Below are 22,833 nucleotides of genomic sequence, written 5' to 3' on the forward strand. Positions count from 1 at the left end.
TAGTGATTTAAACACATTAGGGTCAAGATTTACATATTTTTGTTCCTGACCCTATAGTATTCATTTAATTAAATCCTTGTGCTCCTTTATTTCTGCCTTTTCTATGTGTAGCTTGATTGATGGCTGAGCTCAGCCACTATTCTAGTTACATATAAAATGTAGTTAGAAATATGAGATGGACAAAAGCAGGAAGACCCCCAACAAGAGAGGATGCCTATGTTGTTAATTAACCCATACAAGTAAACAGCAAAACCTGAAAACAGGACTAATGAAAACATATAAATAAGGTATTTCTGCCAGGTTAAAAGACTGCTTTAAAAATGCTGATCAAATATTTCATCATAAAATATTATTTTGAAATCCAGTCAATGTTATCTTGAATAGTTAGTTCTCATTTGATTTTTTCTGATTTTGTATAAAAGACCGAAATGTAAAAATATGTCTTTGCCTTGCTGAGGTCTAGAAATCATAAGGGGTAGAAAGGGGGCCACAGCCTAAATTTAAGGAGAATTGAAAATAGCATTTAAAATGTATAAGCCAAAAAAAACCAGCCAAGCTGAAATAATGTCTGTCTTCTAGTTTAGCTATTTTATTATATAATGAACAATGCTAATAAATCTACATTTACACATATCCTTTCCTTTGCGTCTTATTAATGTGTTTTCCAAATCTCTTGTGCAAAAAAGTGTCAAAATGCGGCTTAGATCCCCTATGCTACGTACTATATATGTTTTTCAAATGCATTTTATAATAAACTAAAACTACATTTTACAAAAAGAGAAGTCCTGCGCTTAAGCAGCAAGGACTACAACACACATCAGCCCCAATATATAGTAAAAAGCAAAGAAAAGAAAATGTTACTTGCGCGTTCTCCTTAATCCCTATGTATATTTAGACAAATGGAGGTCATTTAGTTGCTCCAATGGCCATTGGAGGGATGCCCGCCTGCCAACGTCAAGACGATCGTGATCTTGATAAAGACCCAGCAGGGTCGAAACGTTGATTTTCTGTACCACAGCGTTGTATTCTTTTTGAATGCAATAAATACTTTTGCACGATTTTCAAGACCTAGTGTGCTCCCTTTATTACCTATTCATATATATATATATATATATATATATATATATATATATATATATAATATATATAAAACAAAAAGGTTATGGTGGGGAAAAATTGTGATTGAAAACCCCTTCCACCTGAAGTCTATGAATAGGTAATACAATGTTAAACAAAAATCTGCACACAAGTCAAGCTAAAAGACTTGCTTTTCCCACAGAAATCACACATTTGTGCGCCGCACAACCTTTTTAAAGAACCTCTCAAAACTTTTGACATAATTTTTTTTATGTAGGGAAAATTCAAAAGAAAACACATATTTTCCACAATGCTGCCACGTCTCTACCAGTTTGCTGACAATATCTAACAAGCAAGGTTATTTCTTGTTTTTACTTGATTTTCTGATGACTATTTTTATTCATGTTATCATGGCAAAACCTGTCATGCATAAAAGTAGATTTCCAGAACTATTTTTCTTTAAAGTATTTAATAGATTTGTGCACAGTGAGATTGTTTGTTTTAGCTAAACAGATTTTCAGAGATTGAAATTTTTGTTCCGGGCATTTGGGCTGAGCTGAACATCATCCGTAAAATATATTTAGGGAAACATTTGGGCATGCTAAAAACAAGGGGGGAAAGGTACACACTAGTTATATTGCAATTTAAAAATGGCTACAGTGTAGGGTAGCCTAAAGACTGCACAATATCAGCTGACTTGTCATAACTACATTATTGTATCTCTAGTAATAAAATTAAGGGAAATAACTTTTTATTATATTTTACTTTTCCAAAGTTTAAAAAACGTAGAATTTAATTTTGAAAAAAATGAAATGAAAGTCAGTGGGTAAGTAATGATCCAATCAACACCTCAACCCTGAGTAGAACAAAGCTTTCCTACACATCCAGTCTGAAGCATCAGTGACCGTCCTTCATTGTGGAAAAAACAGTGCCCTAGTAGCAGCAGGAGTCATTTCATTTTAAAAAAAAAAATGATTTGATGGAATTCAAGGCCGTGCTGGCATCCTGTCATAGATAGTTTGTGGGAAGCCCTGTTTCCTATTGCTAAAATGCCTGTGAATCCTCCTGAAATGATCATTTAAGATTTGCACCTTTGTGTTGCCTTTATAAATTGAGGATGTAGGATGTCTGTAGAATAGAGATGTCGCGAACATAAAATTTTCCGTTCGCAAACGGCGAACCGGGCAAACCGCCATAGACTTCAATAGGCAGGCGAATTTGAAAACCCACAGGGACTCTTTCTGGCCACAATAGTGATGGAAAAGTTGTTTCAAGGGACTGTGGCATGCCGGAGGGGGATCCATGGCAAAACTCCCATGGAAAATTACATAGTTGATGCAGAGTCTGGTTTTAATCCATAAAGGGCATAAATCACGTAACATTCCTAAATTGTTTGGAATAACGTGCTTTAAAACATCAGGTATGATGTTGTATCGATCAGGTAGTGTAAGGGTTCACAGTGACAGACCAAACTCCCCGTTTAACGCACTGCAAACAACCGCAAACAGTCCATTTGCACAACCGCAAACTCCCCATTTGCACAAGGTTGGATACCAAGCTAGCCATGTCCCGTTCCTTGTCCTCACTAATGTCATTGAAGGTCTCTTCCTCCACCCAGCCACGTACAACACCAAGGGTCCCCGAAAGGTGACAACAAGCCCCCAGTATTTTTTTTTAAAATGTACACTACTGTTACACCAGATATGAGTTGCACTGGTGTGACACTATGCCCTGGCAGTCCCTGAAACGCACACGTGTGAAGGAAACTGACTGCTATTATTTCACAGTCAAATTTCTAGGTTTTTTTTAATGTACACTACTGTTACACCAGATATGAGTTGCACTGATGTGACACTGTGCCCTGGCAGGCCCTGAAACGCACACGTGTGAAGGAAACTGACTGCTATTATATTACAGTCAAAAAAGTTTGTTTGTTTTTTAAATGCAAGCTATTGTGACACCAGATTTGAGTGGTGGCACTGGGCAAGTGGGCACAGTATACGCTGTGAGCCTGACACACACACTGGCAGGCAGGCAACTGCAATTAGATTACACAGAAGAAAAAAAAAAAGCAGACTGATGTTCTAGCCCTAAAAAGGGCTTTTGGGGTGCTGTCCTTACAGCAGAGATCAGATGAGTCCTTCAGGACTGTAGTGGACACTGAATACACTAGCCTAGCTATCAATTTCCCTATTAAATCAGCAGCAGCACACTGTTCCTCCTCTCACTAAGAATGCAGCTTCAGAATGAATCTAAAATGGATGCTGTCCAGGAGGTGTTCTAGCCCTAAAAAGGGCTTTTGGGGTGCTGTCCTTACAGCAGAGATCAGATGAGTCCTTCAGGACTGTAGTGAACACTGAATACACTAGCCTAGCTATCAATTTCCCTATTAAATCAGCAGCAGCACACTGTTCCTCCTCTCACTAAGAATGCAGCTTCAGAATGAATCTAAAATGGATGCTGTCCAGGAGGTGGGAGGGTCTAGGAGGGAGGGTCTGCTGCTGATTTGCTGGAATGTGTCTGCTGACTGTGAGGTACAGGGTCAAAGTTTACTCAATGATGATGAATAGGGGGCGGACCGAACATCGCATATGTTCTGTCAGGGTACCTGAAGTCTCTACCTCTGAGAGAGGTAGAGACTTAGAAGTTTATCCGTCCAGAAGGGCTGTTTCCTCCGTCCCTCGCGGTCCTTCCGGTCATTTACACGCCGGCCGCGAGAGATCCACTTCCTTTTGTAACACAACGTCCAGCAGTCGACGTCATCACACCAACCCGGACCGACCTGTCACTCAATTGTCTGGAAACTAATCAGGACTCGTCGGAGGCGTGTCTACTCTCCTGAGCCAGGGTATTTAACAGTGCTTCTTCCATTTGCTCATTGCCCTGTCGTGGTTCTAGCCTGTCTAGTCACCCAGCGCTCTTGTATTCCAGTTTTCCTTTTGGTTCCGACCCGGCTTGTTTGTATTACTCTGCTTATCTCTGTTACCCTTTGACTCGGCTTGTTCCTCGCTTACCTGTCTTCTCGTTCCCTCGACCTCGGCTTGCCTTTGACCATTCTCTCTATCTCCGTACGTTAGTCCGGCCATTCTAAGGTCCGGTATACGTACCTTTCTACTGTCTGTACTCTGCGTGTTGGATCCCTGTCCCGATCCTGACATTACGACAGGGCCAATGGATCCTGCAAGTACAAACAGTCAGCTTGGTCCTTCCGATCCTAGGTTTGAAGCCATGGAACACAGAATGGATCAGATGGCCCTAGCACTACAGGCGTTATTATCTCGTGCTAATAACCCACCAGAGGAGACGCGTACTACTTCTATTTCCCCTGTGAGTTCAGGCCTAGAGGTAGCCACTGTAGGTGCCTCTTCCCGTATTACCCCACCAGTACGTTATGGTGGTTCACCTGAGAAGTGTCGTGGTTTTTTAAACCAGATCAGTATCCACTTTGAATTACAACCTCGCTCCTATCCTACAGATAGGGCGAAGGTTGGATTTATTATCACCTTACTCATTGAGAGAGCTCTGAGATGGGCCAACCCATTATGGGAGAATGATAACCCGTTAGTATATAATTATAATGCCTTTGTAGCTGCCTTTAGAAGAACTTTTGACCCTCCTGGTAGAAAGGTCAATGCAGCTAGATTACTTTTGCGCCTGAGACAAGAGAACCGAACACTTGTGGATTATGCACTAGAGTTCAGGTCTTTGGCGGCAGAAGTTAAGTGGAATGAGCAGGATTATATAGATGTATTTTTGAACGGGCTATCAGATGTAATCCTTGACGAGGTTGCTACTAGAGAGCTTCCTGAAAATTTGGAGGATTTAATTTCGTTCATTTCTCGTATTGATGAGCGTTTAAGAGAGAGACAGAACACTCGAGAGAGGAACTTTAGACCTTCCTTTAGATTAGCTCCCGCATTTCAAAGTCCTGATTCCACTACCTCACTGTTTCCTGAACCTATGCAGATAGGCAATACTCGCCTTTCAGAAGAGGAGAGACAGTACAGGAGAAGGGAGGGATTGTGTATGTATTGTGGAGTCAGAGGTCACTTACGCCTGAATTGTCCTAATCGTTCGGGAAACGCCCGCACCTAAGTTTCTCTAGAGGACAGGCCTTGGGTGTTTCTATTTTGTCCTCTACTCATAACTATAAAGATCACAGGCTTCTGCTACCAGTTTCTTTAACTTGGGAGAAGGGAGTACTAAAGACCATGGCTTTGATAGATTCCGGAGCTGCTGAGAATTTTATCGACCAGGCCTTTGCTACTAAACACACTATCCCATCCCAGTTAAGGGATACACCCTTGGCCGTTGAGGCCATAGATGGTAGACCTTTACTTGAGCTTGTTATCTTTCGTGAAACCATACCCGTTAACTTAACTGTTGGTATCTTACACGAGGAAAACTTATAGCTTATGCTTATTTCGTCCCCTTCTGTTCCCATAGTCCTGGGTTACCCATGGTTAAAGAGACATAACCCTATTATTGATTGGGAGTTAGGGGAGATACTCTCATGGGGCCAGGGTTGCCAGGAGAGGTGTTTACGGAGGGTTTCTCCATTGGGTGTAATTAACACACCAGGTAGTTCTACCCAGTCTACAGATTTACAGATACCGCCTCTGTACCTGGATTTAAAAGCAGTATTCGACAAAAGAAATGCTGATACTCTACCTCCACACAGGACTTTTGATTGTAAAATTAATCTACTACCTGGTACCATGCCTCCGAGGGGCAATGTATATCCTCTATCCACCAAAGAGAATTCAGTTCTAGAGGAATATATTCGGGAGAATCTAGAGAAAGGATTCATTAGGAGATCTTCTTCTCCTGCCGGGGCTGGTTTTTTTTTTGTTAAAAAGAAGGATGGTTCCCTAAGACCTTGCATTGATTACCGAGGTTTGAATAAAATAACCATCAGAAATGCCTATCCGATTCCCTTGATTACCGAGCTGTTTGATCGCCTAAAGGGCTCTAAAATTTTCACCAAGTTGGATCTCAGAGGGGCATATAACTTGGTGAGAATCCAGCAAGGACACGAGTGGATGACAGCGTTCAATACCCGTTATGGGCATTATGAATACACGGTCATGCCTTTTGGTCTTTGTAATGCACCGGCAGTATTTCAGGATTTGATTAATGAAGTTCTCAGGGAATTTCAACATGATTGTGTTATTGTGTACCTGGACGACATCCTTATACACTCTAGAGAGATTGAGATCCACCACAGACAAGTCAGAAAGGTATTACACAAACTTCTTCAACATGGGTTATACTGCAAATTGGAGAAATGTAGTTTTGACCAGTCTCAGATAGACTTTCTTGGTTACGTGATTTCTGGGGAAGGCTTTAAGATGGATCCCGACAAACTCCAGTCTATTTTAGATTGGCCATTGCCTAAGGGACTCAAGGCTATTCAGAGGTTTATTGGTTTCTCCAATTATTATAGGCGCTTCATTAAGGGATACTCTTCTATTATTGCGCCTATTACCAATATGACCAGACAGGGGGCTGACACTAAGACTTGGTCTACTGAAGCTCTCGTTGCTTTCAAGACTCTCAAGGAACTTTTTGCCTTTGCTCCAATTTTAGTCCACCCTGATACGACTCTGCCGTTCCTACTCGAGGTCGATGCCTCTGAGACAGGCGTAGGTGCTATTCTGTCACAAAGGTTAGGGGTGGACAAACCACTACACCCTTGTGGTTTTTTTTCCAAGAAACTGTCTGGTCCTGAGAGCAGATATGACATCGGTGACAGGGAATTATTAGCGGTCATTATGGCTTTAAAGGAGTGGAGACATTTATTGGAGGGGACCTTACATCCTGTTACCATTTTAACGGATCACAAGAACTTGTCCTATATTGGGGAGGCTAAGCGACTGTCCGCCAGACAAGCTCGTTGGTCCTTATTCCTGACCCACTTCAATTATGTGCTTACTTATAGACCTGGTTCTAAGAACTCTAAAGCCGATGCTTTGTCTCGCCAATATGAACCTTCTACTATATCTGAACCTGTTCTTTCCTCTATAGTTCCGAAATGCAATATTATTGCTAACACAAATCTCAGGATTCACTCTCCGTTACTTGCCGAGATCTTAAAGCTGCAACATCTAGCCCCTAAACAGACTCCCGGGGGTCGACATTTCGTTCCTCCTGCTCTTCAACTGGAACTGTTACAATGTTTCCACAACAGCAAGGTGGCTGGACATCCTGGCATTCGCAAGACGTGCGCTTTGATCTCTAAAGACTTCTGGTGGCCTGCTTTACGTAGGGATATCAAAGATTTCATTGGTGCGTGTGAGGTTTGTACTAAGACCAAGCAACCTTATACGCTTCCATGTGGATTTCTGCATCCCTTAGAGGTTCCAGAAAAGCCGTGGTCCTGTTTGGCTATGGACTTTATTGTCGATTTACCTATATCTAAAAAACAGACTGTTATCCTCACCGTGGTTGACAGATTCACCAAGATGGCTCACTTCGTTCCTCTGCCTAAACTTCCATCTTCTCCCGAGTTGGCAGAGATATTCGCAAGGGAGATTTTTCGTTTACATGGGATACCCTCCCAAATTGTATCTGACAGAGGTTCCCAATTTGTTTCTCGTTTTTGGAGATCCTTCTGCTCTCAACTGGGTATCAAATTGAATTTCTCTTCCGCCTATCATCCTCAGTCTAACGGAGCTGCTGAACGCACCAACCAAAAGATTGAACAATATTTACGTTGTTTTGTTTCCGAACACCAGGACGATTGGGTCGGTTTGATTCCTTGGGCGGAGTTCGTGCACAACAATCTCGTTTGTGATTCTACTCATTCAAGCCCCTTCTTCATGAATTATGGCTTTCATCCATCCATTCTTCCCTCGGTTTCTCCTTCCCAAGGGGTACCGTCGGTTGATGTTCATGTTGCCAATTTGAGGAAGTTGTGTGATCAGACTCGACAAATTCTTCTGCACAATTCTATGCTGGTTAAGAAACACGCTGATAAACGTAGAAGGTCGGCTCCGGTTTTTGTTCCAGGCGATAGAGTATGGTTGTGTACTAGAAACATTCGTTTAAAAGTGCCTTCCATGAAGTTCGCTTCTCGTTATATTGGACCTTACAGGGTTCTGACTCGGATTAACCCAGTTGCGTATCGTCTAGCTCTCCCATCTGCCTTACGCATCCCTAACTCCTTTCATGTTTCATTGCTGAAACCGCTAGTCTGCAACAGATTTTCCTCCACGGTATCCTCTCCTCGCTCTGTTCAGGTGGAGGGTCAGGAGGAGTATGAGGTCAACTCTATCATCGATTCTCGAATCTCCCGGGGGAGAGTACAATATCTGGTCGACTGGAAAGGATATGGTCCTGAGGAGAGGAGTTGGGTACCTCAAGAGGATGTTCATGCTCCTCGCCTCCGCAGGGCGTTTCACTCCCGCTTCCCATCTCGTCCCGGTTCCTTCCGCCCGGTGGGCGTATCTGAGAGGGGGGGTACTGTCAGGGTACCTGAAGTCTCTACCTCTGAGAGAGGTAGAGACTTAGAAGTTTATCCGTCCAGAAGAGCTGTTTCCTCCGTCCCTCGCGGTCCTTCCGGTCATTTACACGCCGGCCGCGAGAGATCCACTTCCTTTTGTAACACGACGTCCAGCAGTCGACGTCATCACGCCAACCCGGACCGACCTGTCACTCAATTGTCTGGAAACTAATCAGGACTCGTCGGAGGCGTGTCTACTCTCCTGAGCCAGGGTATTTAACAGTGCTTCTTCCATTTGCTCATTGCCCTGTCGTGGTTCTAGCCTGTCTAGTCACCCAGCGCTCTTGTATTCCAGTTTTCCTTTTGGTTCCGACCCGGCTTGTTTGTATTACTCTGCTTATCTCTGTTACCCTTTGACTCGGCTTGTTCCTCGCTTACCTGTCTTCTCGTTCCCTCGACCTCGGCTTGCCTTTGACCATTCTCTCTATCTCCGTACGTTAGTCCGGCCATTCTAAGGTCTGGTATACGTACCTTTCTACTGTCTGTACTCTGCGTGTTGGATCCCTGTCCCGATCCTGACATGTTCACCGTCCGTGACGAACGCGAACAAGCTATTTTCGCCAGGAACTATTCGCCAGCGAACCGTTCGGGACATCTCTACTGCAGAACACAAAGTGCAGCCTGCTTGCTCTACCAACCAATTTCCCCTAATTTGTCTGACTGCCTGAAAGATGTTTGCTAAAGAGTGCTTTTTGTGCATCACTTCAGTAGTGATGGTAAGGTTGGACCTCCTCAACTACCACTTCCAGGCACCGTTGGCTGCCATCAGTGCTTCTTGCTTCTGCAGAGCTGCAAAAGCCGGAAGCCGATCCAGTCACTATTCATTAAAAACATCAGCTTTAACTTCTTTAACTTTTTTTTTTAATGCCTCTGGTTTCCTGTTTCCTTAAGTTATGTATTTTTCTTTCTTTTCTAGTATGTTTAATTCTACCTGCAGAGAAAGGAAAATGTCTGTCAAAGTCCAGACACCTTATCTGTGCATTCTACTGTCAGTCTAAGCCTAATAGGTATAAAAGGAAAGTCTGTAATATTTCTTCAAAAGAGGCAGTGGAAGAATCTAAGAAAACTGAGCTTTTCCTCTTTCCTACCTTGGTTCCAGTCCAGTTTCCAACAAACGTTTGGTGAGATAAGGGAAGCAACTACTCAAGCATTTCAGTCATCTGTTACCCCTAAATGAGACTTAGATCCTTTTAGCATAAACTGATACGTTTTTTTCATTTCCCAATGAATTCTTACATAAGCTCATTAAAAAAGTTTAATTGTGTATGCAAGATAATACAGACATTAGCAAACATGAGAAAATGAAATCCTTCTTGTCCACCCCAAGCTTAAAGATCTCATACTTAAAGAGTTGAGATATCCTTCCAATTAGGCCTTTATTACCAAACAAGTGGAAACTACTTTAAGAATTTTTTTCTAACCAATGCCGCACAGATCAAGGCCTTGATTATAAGATCTTCTGTAGGGAAGGCACAACGTGGGACTCAGTGGAAAAAATATAATTGGGAGAATCGAAAGTGAATAAAATCAGACTTATACAAAATATCAGAATGGCTTCTGATTTTTTGGCAGGTTCTACTTCAGAAGCACCTAAACTGGCTGCCAAATCCATGTGACTTTCTACAGTAGCAAGAAATGCAGTCTGGCTGGGAGGACAGTCTGTGGCCTGTGCTTTTAAATACTACTTGTGATATTCCATTTGAACAGGGGGGAGACTGTTCCAAACTAGATGATCTGAAACAGATGGTTGAAAGGGAAAAAAAGCACTTCCGGAAGAGGAAAAGGTGTAGAAAAACGAACTCTTCGAATAATTATTCTTCTGCTTGATACCTATTCATATATGTATATATATATATTCTTCTTTCTTTGTTGTTTCAGTGGATCGCCTTTGATCATACATATTAAAGTTCTTCTTTGTCACTTAAAAATATAACGTAATCAGATTTTCCTGGTGTTTTTTATTAAAACAGATTTATTCTTCTTGCTTCGCAAATACAAAATCAGTACTTACAACATAATTTATGTTAAATAGGTCCACAGCTGATGGTACTTGCTGGACATTCAGAGTGCACAGACACTCTCCCTTGATGTCCTGCTATTGATACAATATGCTTGTTGGCAATTCTAATAACCCTATTAGGTCATCCCATTTTTCATGGACACTCAGAAATATAAAAGATTGTCATCTGTTCATGTCACTCAAGATCAATCACAACTCAGTTTGAAATACATTTAAGAAACATTTTAAAAATATAGAATATTTCACAGAAGGATCATTGGAACAAGAGATTCTGCAATAAAACCAGATCATTTTACAGAGATTATTTTCCCAGGACCAGTTGAGGCAGCTATCAAAGACAGCATTTTGATAACAAGAACAAAGATAAAAGCAAGTTTGTGGAAAAGCAAAAGAAGCATAAATTCTGATTCCTAGACAGTAGCGGAAAGACTATTGTAGTTTTTCAAAGAATGGCACAATCTTACTACAGACAGAAGGATCCTCTAGGTAATAAAAATAGGTTTTTACATAGACTTTGACAGTCCTCCTCAACTTTGCTCCATAGTTCAATCTCCCATCAAGTCAAGGAATCTCCTTCTAGAAGTTTTAAACCTTGTCCATAAAAGAGACATAGGAGAACTTCATCCCACAGATTACTTCAAAGGGACATACTCAATTCAGTTAAAAAAACAAAAAAAAACAAATAACAGATGGCTTTCAGACAAATTTTAGATATTAAAAAAAAAAAAAATTTCACTTTTCCCAGAAAAGATTCCATATGGAGACCATCGTTTCAGCTATGCATATCATCAAAGAAGGGGACTGGTTGAGTTCTTCGGATCTAAAGGAAAGCAGAAACTTTTTAGATTTTAGATTTCGGTAAAAAGTAAACTTGTTCATTATCTGTTCAAAAGTCTTCCCCTTAGCCTTTCCTCTGCTCCTCAAATTGTCACGAAAGTTCAAGTAGTTATTGCTGCAGCTCTGAGAAAAGAAGGTCTTCATATTGTCCAATACCTGAACAATTGGCTATTGAAAGCAGACTCAGCAACAAAAAATCTTCAGGATATCCAAGCAGCTTAACAGTCAGTGGCGGATCCAGGTGGGGGAGGGGGGCAACAGGGCAATTGCGACCCTCCCCCCAGTTAGAAGTGCAACATGATGAGACTACTTCGCTGCTGCCCTTCTATCTACACCAGTTGTAGATAGAAGTGCATCGGCAGCAACAGACCCTACCCCTTGCGACACTTACCCCGGCGGCGCTGGCTGCTGGAAGGAACTGTCTGCACAGAAGCACATCTCCCACCAGACCCACAAAGAACAGGCAAGCCTCAGGAAGTGGGGAATACACTAGTTTTATTTTCTTCAGCACCCCAAGTGCAGTCCATATGCCTTAATACACCCCTTACCATCCACCAGAGCCCCTAACCTTCCCTACTAAAGCCCCTAACACACCCTTCTAAAGCCCCTTGCTCCTTACTACACTCCTAACCCCCCACTACAGCTTACTAAAGCCCCTTACTAGACCCCTAAACCCCCTTTACAGCCCATAACCCCTACTAAAGCCCCTTACTAGACCCCTAAACCCCTACTACAGCACCTAACCCCCTACTAAAGCCCCTTACTCCTTACTACAGGCCCTAACCTCCTCTACTAAAGCCCCTTACTACACCCCTAAAGCCCCACTACAGCCCCTAACCCCCTACTAAAGACCCTTACTCCTTACTACAGGCCCTAACCTCCTCTACTAAAGTCCCTTACTACACCCCTAACTCCCACTACAGCCCCTAACCTCCCTTACTAAAGCCCCTTACTCCTTATTACATCCATAAACCCCCATGACAGCCCCTAACCTTCCATACTAAAGCCCTTTACTCCTTACTACAGTCCCAAACCTCCTCTACTAAAGCCCCTTACTCCTGCCCCTAAGCTCCCCTACTAAAGCCCCTTACTTCTTACTACAGCCCCTAACTGTCATGGTGCCTAATCGACACCTCAGTGTGACCACACCAGATTGGTACGGTCACACTATCAGAGTGCCCGATCGGCACCACGATGTGACCGCATCTGATTGGTGCAGTCACACTAAAGGAGGTAGAGGTTACTCACCTTACATACTGAGCCTCTCCCTCCTCAATACAGCGGCCGGGTCCAGCATTAGGAACGCCGCTATATAATAACGCCACTCACAATGACGACACTAGTGGTGTGAACGTGCATGCGGCATCACGTTTTCGCCGTGCACGCACGTTCTGGGGTCATGGGACCCAAAACAGCCATTAGCAGGGTTTACTGGGTTATTTAAACCCAAACCTGCAATGGTTCAGTACCCTGTCGTGGTTTCCATCGTGTTGGTTATCCAAGAGAGTGTTCCTGATACTGTTTATTGATCTTGGCTTGACTTCCCGTATTTCTGGTATCCTTGACCCTTTGGCTTTGTTCTTATCGTATTTGTTCCGTTCTGTATTCCTGACCTCAGCTTGTGACAGTTTATTCTATTACGTTAAATCCCGCTAATACGTTTTGTCTTTGTTACGTGTTTTACTTAAGTCTGCGAGTTGGGCCACTGGTTCGTCCTGACACTAACAATCTTACTAAAGCCCATTGCTTTTTACTACAGCCCCTTAAAATCTCTACTAAAGCCCCTTACTCCAACCCCTAATACCTCTACTAAAGCTCCTTACTTTTTACTATAGCCCCTAACCCTCACAATTGCAGCCCCTAACCCACCAATAGCAGTCCCTATGCCCTACAACCCTAAGCCCCCTACTACAGCCCTTTTAACCAAACAGCAGCCCCTATTTCCCCCACTGCAGTCCCTATCCCTACTACCACCCCTTATCACCGTCTGCTGCTTCTACCCCCTATGGCAGTCTCTACCCCTCATTACAGTCTCTACTCTCCAAATGTAGCTTCTATCCACCACTACAGTGACAGTCCCTACCCTCCAAATGTAGCTTCTATCCCCTCTACAGTCCCTACCTTCCAAATGTAGCTACTATCCCCCACTACAGTCCCTAACCCCTAATGCAGCTCCTATCCCCCCACTATAGCCCCATTCCTCCACTTCAGCCCCTAACACTCATACTACAGTCATTAACCCTTCTACCACAGTCCCTTACTCCTCTCTGCAGCCCATATCCTGCACTACAGTCCCTACCCCCTATATGCAGCCTATATGCCCCACACTACAGCCCCATTCATCCCAACTTCAGCCCATATCACCCCACTACCACCCCTAAGTCCCCTACTACAGCCCCTCTTCCCCAATTGCAGCCCATATCCCCTACTACATAACCCTAACACCCCATTTACAGTCCTTAATCCTCCTACTACAGTCCCTATCCCCCACTACAGCCCCTGTCCCCCTATAGAGTTTCTAGTCCTTAACTCATCAATTACAGATGCTGTTTTCCCATTACCGCCCCTATCACTCCACTACAGCCCACTACCAGTGCCTTCCTGAGATTAGGCTCTGGATCCGCCCCTGTTCACAGTGCTTAGAAAAACATGTCTGTATTCTAAATCATTAAAAATCAGTGAAAATTAGTGACCAGAACCACTAAAGCCTAATGTAGCCGGTCCTTGCATGCTGAGCACTGTATGTGCTGCCTTTTCAGAGAAAAGGGCATTGTTTTTCTCATTTATCGTTTTTATTGAGTAAAATTTCGCAACACATATCACGAGAAGCAAATCACATTACATTACATTACATCTGTTCAGACAGTGATTACAATTGCTTTTGAATTAACTTTAGCGCCTTTACAGACGGAAATGCACTGTTAGTCAGCAATAAATGTGATGCATAGATTATTAACGTTGCTTGACATTTTTCTTCTAACTGGGAAAGGGATAGGGTACAGAAGAGAAAAGGGATGGGGAAAGGGGGTTCCCTGGAGTCGCTCCACCTGTTACTAACATTAACAGCTCGGCAACCAAACATTACTTTCCTTTAAACCTTTCTGTTCAGTGTTTACTGTCTACCGTTTGTCCCAGTCCGTGGACTGTTTTTTGAACCTGTAATAGTTCAGTTTAAGAGTTTAAGAGTATCTGTTCCTTGTCGTCCCTACGTTACAGCCAACACTCCCATTCCCGGATATATTTATCTAGGCAACCTCTTATCTTGCTAGCCATCTTCTCATATGCACTTATTACATTCATTTTGCTGATAATAGTTTCTATTTGGGGAGCCTGCTTGCTCTTCCAGTTGCCTGCTAGAGCTACCTTGGCCACTGTCAAAATGTTTAGGATTACTTTTTTGTGGGGGTGTGTGTCTACATTTGGTATAACGTGCAGTAGGTATTTATCTGGCTGTAGGGGAATGCGTGTGTTAGTCCTGTTTGAAATTAGGGATTGGACCTGTGTCCAAAAGTTGTTTAAAAGGGGACATGTCCAGAAAATATGGAGCAAGGTACCGGTATCCGACTCACATCTCCAGCATAGGTTCACTGCACCTGGGTACATAGACACTAACCTCTGTGGCACCAAATACCATCTCATAGTTATTTTACTATATGCCTCCCATAGTGAGAGACTGCTCGATGCCTGTTTAGTGTGCCTCATAGCAGACTGCCACTCTTCCTGAGAGATTTTGCAACCTAGGTCCTTTTCCCATTTTGTCATATACTGCAGTTTTTCTGGTGCGCTACCTGCTATGATTGCATTATAACATACGGATAGTGGATTCGCTAGTTTGTTTAGATATAAGTGGTTCGGCTGGAGTGTTGGCTCGATGTTTTTGGTGGTTGTTTGCTTGTTACGAGTAAGTAGTATATTTTTAATTCTTAGGTACATAAATAGATCCCTAGTGTCTAATCCCATCTCACTTTGTAGGTCAGCAAAATGTTTTACATCATTGCCAGACATTAAGTCCTCTACCCGTTCAGCTCCTTTTCCTAGCCATTTACCTATCGGAAGACCCGGGGAATAGGCTGCTAATGCTGTGATTGGCGCTCTCCTAAAGAGCTTTGTCGAGTCTAACACCAACGGGCTCCAGGCCTTCCACGCCTTGAGCATGGTAATCGAGCAGCGTATGTACGGGCCAGCAGATGTTTGGGGTACGACATTTGTCCACAGATAATGGGCAGTGTCATGCGTTTCAAGGCATGCGTTCTCTAATGATAGCCAAAGTGGGTTGTGTGAGGGGTTGTGATTCCTGAGAAGTCGTAATCCCTGCGCTAAGAAGGATGCTTTGTAGTATGCATTGATGTCAGGCATGCCTAGTCCGCCCCTAACGTAAGGGAGTCCCAGGCACCCGAAAAGGGCATTGTTTATATTGCTGCCTAGGAGCACCTCTAGTGACAGTTACTCAGATGATCACAAGAGACGCTTCCTATCTCAGAATTACGTCCTACCTTACCTACCTTCAGTGTCTCTGTGCTCTGCAAGGAAACGATGAACGCTACCCATAGAGATGCATTGATTCAATGCCTCTCAATGTGGAATTGCTATTTGGTGCAGCGTGGCATTTTGTTGCGCATGCCAATAGCCTCAAAATTGATTATACCAGCCATCGAGGCGGAGCCATCCGCGGCAAGACCAGCACAGTGTGAGAGAAAAGATAAGTTTAAACACATTTCCCATGCGATCATAGGGGGACGGGTGACCTAAATAGCCAGTTTAATACTATAGTGTCAGGAATACATCTTTAAGAGGAAGACTTTTCCAGCTCTTCCATTTTGCCCTAAATTTTGCGAGTTAGTTTTAAACTTGCTAGAACACACTGCTTAATTAATTGACCCATTAGAAGACCCTGCAGATAAACTAAGAACAGACTTTCAAGGTTTTGAAAATGAAACGGAGGAGGAAGTAGCGGAATACAAGCTGATGGCAGAGGGAGAGAGAATAAACAGATCTAGGAAGGAGGAACTGATACTAATGGGGAAGGGAGTTAAAAAAAAGAAAACAGTTATGGCGTCAACGTTAAATCCTTCCACTTGCCCTGTGTATGCAAAGGGATTTTATAAGGGAAAATGGTTACATTGAGGGATAAGGGATAATATGATCATTGTAGAGAGACTAAAATTGGCATTGCAGAGACCAATTGTAAAAGCAATGTATTCTAAATATTTAATTTAGTATGTCAACAGCAGTTTATTTTCTATTTTAATGCTGCTTGTGCAACATATTACAAAGTTACAACATTGTAAAGAAAAATAATATACATTGTATAGAAATACTCAACATTGTCTGCATTTAAAAAAAAAAACAAAAAAAAAAAAAAACGTGATCCTATCATAAGCAATAAAATATTATTCCTTTTCTATCCTATGAATGTGACTGTCACATGCTCCCTCCCCAATGCATTCCAAAGCCCCAGGCAATGGGTTATTGAACTGAACATAAAATCCCTGCGTTCCAAACCTCGTTCTGGATTTGTGACGTGTCCGAAATAACCGTCTCTGATTGGTACGTTGCCGTCGCACAGCCACTACCGGCTTCTGGGCCTAGGCTGAGATCACGTGATAGGTGGTGCTATCACCTGACTTCTTCATCCACATCCCTGCTCGGTCTCTCTCGGGGGCTATAGCGGTCGCTTGAGGACCGACACCCAGCTTCCGGTCGCCTTCTCCCCCTGTCTCAGGTCCCGGGTTCTTATTCTGTTGTTGTTGTCGCCGCCATCATGACATCCTTCTCGGAGCTGTACTTCAATGTAGACAACGGGTACCTGGAAGGGCTAGTCCGGGGATTCAAGGCCGGCATCCTGTCTCAGGGAGATTATCTGAACCTGGTTCAGTGCGAGACCCTGGAGGGTGAGTCCGTGGGGGCCGCTGCAGGCTGGGTGTGAGGGCCAGAGCATTGTGTGTACGTACTGCAAGGCAGGCACTGGGGGATTGTAAGACAGGTCCTCTTCTGCTTTACCAAGACATCATCATCCTCATCATCATTTATTATTATTATTGTTATTATTACTATTATTATTTATATAGCGCCATCAGATTCCGTAGCGCTGTACAATGGGTGGACTAACAAACCTGTAATTGTAACCAGACAACTGGACACACAGGAACAGAGGGGGTGGAGGGCCCTGCTCAATGAGCTTATCATGGGAATTGTTTTACACCTAGGGGCTAACTTTATGTTGTTATACCTGCTTCATAATCTATTTTAGGTGCTGGGACTCTCAGGCTTTAGGTTGATAGCCTATTTAAGGGGTTCTCTGTCTATAGACCATAATCTGTTTTAGGGGCTCTCTGTCTTTGGGTTTTATAATCTGTTTTAAGGGGGTGTGGATATCTGCTACGTGACAGTCTTGCGCTCTTTAAAATTATAATGGTTATATGTGCAATGTGGGATCACTGGTAAGACCCCCACTTATTTACTATACAATGTCAAACCACAACAGAGGTTTCTGAGACAACGTGCTCTGCTTGCGTAAATATTTTTGCTTGTTACCCAGAAATATACTCTGCAAACGTGGTCATTGAGCCCACATTGCACCTGCTTTTAAAGTATCTATGCTTTTCATTGATTTATCCCAAGCCATAATTAAAATTGTATTAAACATTGGGTGCCTGAAAATACACAGTGACAGAAGTCTTTATGTGATAGAGCTGTACATTTGTCTTATTCAAAGGGGATTCTTGGATCACTTACATTAATTTTTATTACGCATTAGGAGTAAATTAGTCTAAAGCCTTTTTTAAAAGTCAGGGTTGCTACACAAGCATGTACTAGGCTAGTCTAGTCTTAAGTCGAGCCTGCGGAGAAATCGCGGTACTCAACATTTCGGAATAGTTGTCAGGATGATAAAAGGGATATCAGAGATGGAGATGTGACCGCTTGAAATGTATTCAGCTATAAGATTGACCAGTTATAATAGATCAGCTTGAGATGGTTGTTGTTTTGATGGAGGTGTGTCTTGGGCAAACACATTTGCTTGTTCAGAAGATAGAATGTGAGCACATACAGAAAATGGAATTGGTGCAAAATGAGAGTTCTCAGCAACCCCGTGCCCTCTCTGCTGCTTGGACCAATGAGGAAGCACAAGCCTGGGCTGCTGTAATTGTCAGCTGAGTCTGCTTGTATGAATAAACTAGAAGGAAGTGTGTAATCTCTGCCTTAGCCATACCTTCTGTGGGGTGGGGCTATAGGAAGCCAGGGACCCTCGTTCATTGTTAAACTGTTCAAAAATGGTTTAATACGGAATGGAGTGACAATGCCAGTAGACATGAGATGAGATTGTTATAGTGCTTACAGTGTCCATTTTAACATTTTATTTTAGTTTTAAAAAAAAATGTTAAAAACTCTCACCCTTAATTTACAGCTGTCTTAAAAATGCAGAAAACCCCCAAAGCAAAAGCATAAACAAAAAAGTGAAAGATTATATAAAGTGAAAGCAATACATTACAATAAAGGTGAAGTGTGTATGTATGTGTGTGTGTGTACATACTCGAGTATAAGACGTGTTTTTCTGCACATTTTTTGTGCTGAAAAGCCCCCACTCGTCTTATACTCGAGTCAATGTCTGTATTATGGCAACATTGCCATAATACAGACCAGGACCGCCGGGCTTGTAATGTCCTGTTGGGGGCTGGGAGAAAGCTATTACTTACCTTTACAGCAGCTCTGGTCAGCTCCCTTCTCCTCCTTGCCGTTCAGCTCACAGTGTAAGTCTCACAAGAGCCACGGTGTTTGAGCGTTGCCATGGGTTACCGTGGCAACGCGGCACGCAGACCACAAGACTTACAGTGGAGCTGAAAGGCATGGAGGAGAAAGGAGCTGAACGGACTGCTGTAAAGGTAAGTAATAGCTTTCTCCCAGCCCCCATCCACTGCACCACCAGGGAATCATATAGCCCACTCCCTGGCCAGCTAACAAGCAGGGAGGGGGGACATAAAAAATACAAATGTAAAATAATAATATAATAAAAAATAAAATTTAATATTAAAATAATATAAATAAATAATAAAAATGCCCAACCCCCACCAAGGTCACACACTACATCACATACACACACACACTCTGCATCACATACACACACACAGTAAATAAATATTCAATTAATATAATTCTTTTGGGATCTAATCTTTTGGGATCTTTATTTAGAAATGTACCAGTAGCTGCTGCTTTTCCCACCCTAGTCTTATACTCGAGTCAATACATTTTCCTATTTTTTAGGGGTAAAATTAGGGGACTCGACTTATACTCGAGTATATTATATATATATATATATATATATATATGTGTGTGTGTGTGTGTGTGTGTGTGTGTGTGTGTGTGTGTATGTGTATATATATATATATATATAATTTTTTTTTTTTTTTTTTTTATTCCTTGCACTCACGCTTTGGTAGAATGTTTGTTTGCCAGGTGCTTGAAATCCAGGAAAAATGTAAATATATGTAGATAGTGATCAGCACTCTCGGTCTTTGAAGATTAAAACATAAAGTTTATTGATTATCCATTAAAAATATATAAGATCGACGTTTCAGTCCCAGCAGGGACTTTCATCAGGATCAGACACACTCACACTCAGTATTTATTTATACTATATATCAATTGTAACAGGGGGAGCAGACCAGCATATATATATCTTTCATTTTGGCGTAAATTAACATATTTTACAAATTATCTTCATAGTTATAGACTTCAGTAGCCTGGTTTGATAATGTCCAAATGCCTATCTGCTACAGCACATCCACTACAGCCTAACCTTTACATACATGTGAAGTTACAATGTTGCTTTTGTGTACTACATGGATACATTGTAGACCAAGCTTTGGATTCAGTGGACCCTTGCTCCTCACTTCAGCAGCATGACACAACTCTGCATTGATATGAAAAGGAAAAGTCGTCCCTCTCCTAATCACTCAGCTCAAGTTAGAAAGTAGCTGACAAGTATTTTCTTTTTAAAGTATCTACCACCACTTGTTTGGTAATGAAAGTAAATGCACAATTTTTATAGTAATCCCAGTACATTCATTATGTGCATGTCACTAGTCTATAAATCCAGCGGTCAGCGTTGGGTGACCAAAAGTTGTCATGAAGCAGGAAGTGCCTCTAGTGGCTATCTGATTGACAGCCACACGAGGCAGTCTTATTCTTGCAATGTAATTATTGCAGTTTCTTAAAAACTGTAATGATTTAAATTGCAGGACTAAGTGGGACTGGGGCTCTGAAGTGGTCTGGGTGCCTACAGTGTCCCTTTAAGCTCTTGGCAAACACTTTCTAACCAAAATGTGTGCTGTTCTCATCAACCAGACATTGTGCAGAGTATAGCCTGGTGTAAATTGTTTGTAGAGTTTGCAAGTTTTTTTTTTTTTTTTTTTGGTGTTGGTGGGGGGGGGGGGGGGGGGGGGGGGTGTACTACTTTTAGTAGTATATTTTGCAACTGGTAGAAAATAAAGGTTTATTGGTTTGCTTATATGTTTGTAGTGTTTTTATTTATTTTTTTGTGTGTGTGTGTGTTTGGGAATTTTTAAGGCTTTATTTTTTTTAGACATTTTCAGCAGCAGTTGGAATGTTGAACAAATGCTTATATAAACAAAATAGTGAGCAGTATTGTGTACTTAGTAAGTTGCACAATATTTGTCTTTACTCTTTTGATGGCTGAACAGTTGAAAGTTTGCATTGACAGTGCAAGACTTTCCTGTAGAACACTAGGTACTAGTCATTCTCACTGCACAACCAATATGAGACTCACAATGATTGGATAATTTTTAGTTTCTATTTTGAACCTACAGAATTGAGTTTGCACGAGCTGATATTTCAAAACTCAGGAACTTCTGGAAGAGGAAGTTTTGTAGAAATCTAGAATGTAGTGTTTTTTTTATTTTTTTTTATTTTTTATTAAGTGTTACATTCTTTGTACTATCCGAAAGCATTACATGGTTCTGCAACCCAAAAAGTTTTTTTTTTTTTTTTTTCTTCTTCTTAACTTTTGGTTAGAGTAACCGTTTGTATGCGAGTCCACCAATGGAGGTTTAAACTTGCCTCCATTGCATTACCAAGCCAAGTTCTCCCTGCCGCCTAATCCTCTTCTGGTGACATCACTCCACATCACTTTAGTGGAAGGGATATCCTGGTGCGTACTCTGAGTGAATGACTGCATTTTCACAATAATATGAAAGGGTCATTCTAAGCCAAGGGCTTGACAAATTTGCTTGGAATCTAGGAGCCAGCTAAACAGGATCCAGTTTTTTTTAATTACAAAAATACAATTTTTAAAGGGACACTGTAGTCAACAGAACCACTACAGCTTAATGTAGTTCTCGTTTCCCTAGCCTGTCCCCCCTGCAAGCTTTTCAAGATGCCAGGAGGGCCCAGGTGCACTCTTGCCTTGGTTAAAGCGTTTTCGGTATGAACAATTTCCTGTTCCTAGTTACCCAGGGGTACCAAAAAATAAATTATCATTGGGAATTTACTTCAAATATCTTTTCCCTTCATAGGGGTGCCAATAATTCTGCCACACATATATTTAACAAAGATTTTTATTTTTAAGTATTTATTTTATAAACTTGTGCTGTTTGCAATTGTCGGTATCCATGACAGCAGAGTATTTTTTGTGTATTTTTTTAAATCAATTATTAACCCCTTAAGGACTGAGCCAAATGTACACGTTGTAAACAAAACCTGGCATTTGCACTATATGTCTGTCCAACCATAATTCACCTCTTTCATATTAAATGCACCCACCCTTATTATATATAATTTTATTCAGGAGAAACAGGGCTTTCATTTTATATCAAATATTTAGCTATGAAACATAATTTAATATGAAAAAAATGGGAGAAAATAAGAAATGTTGTTGTTTGTTTAGTTCTACATGATATTTTAACTGTCAATGTCATAATACTGTTTGCTTTTACTGCAATAAAATACACATTTTTGTATTCAGCAAAGTCTCACGTGTAAAACAGTACCCCTTATGTACAGGTTTTATGGTGTTTTGGGAAGTTACAGGGTCAAATATAGTACGTTACATTTGAAATTGAAATTCGCCAGATTTGTTACGTTGCCTTTGAGACTGTATAGTAGCCCAGGAATTAAATTTACACCCATAATGGCATACCATTTGCAATAGTAGACAACCCAAGGTATTGCAAATGGGGTATGTCCAGTCTTTTTTAGTAGCCATTTGGTCACAAACACTGGCCAAAGTTAGCGTTAGTATTTGTTTGTGTGTGAAAAATTCAAAAAAATGCCAATTTTGGCCAGTGTTTGTGACTAAGTGGCTACTAAAAAAGACTGGACATACCCCATTTGCAATACCTTGGGTTGTCTACTATTGCAAATGGTATGCCATCATAGGGGT

At 41.8% G+C, this 22,833-nt stretch overlaps 2 protein-coding genes across 2 annotated transcripts in view; one reads left to right on the top strand and one right to left on the bottom strand.

The window, feature by feature from the left end:
• Window positions 1–22,833, bottom strand: part of LOC134578629 (inactive hydroxysteroid dehydrogenase-like protein 1) — a 1,053,979-nt gene that overhangs the window by 878,527 nt on the left and 152,619 nt on the right. The gene's annotated exons all lie outside the window — the stretch shown is intronic.
• ATP6V0D1 (ATPase H+ transporting V0 subunit d1) overlaps window positions 17,005–22,833 on the top strand; it is a 99,749-nt gene continuing 93,920 nt past the window's right edge. The window contains exon 1 of the mRNA XM_063437610.1: window positions 17,005–17,329. Within this exon, the coding sequence (XP_063293680.1) occupies window positions 17,200–17,329 (130 nt within the window). The 5' untranslated portion in view covers window positions 17,005–17,199. The remainder of the gene's footprint in view (window positions 17,330–22,833) is intronic.

The sequence above is a fragment of the Pelobates fuscus genome, chromosome 12 (assembly GCF_036172605.1).
Source record: "Pelobates fuscus isolate aPelFus1 chromosome 12, aPelFus1.pri, whole genome shotgun sequence".
Taxonomy (NCBI): domain Eukaryota; kingdom Metazoa; phylum Chordata; class Amphibia; order Anura; family Pelobatidae; genus Pelobates; species Pelobates fuscus.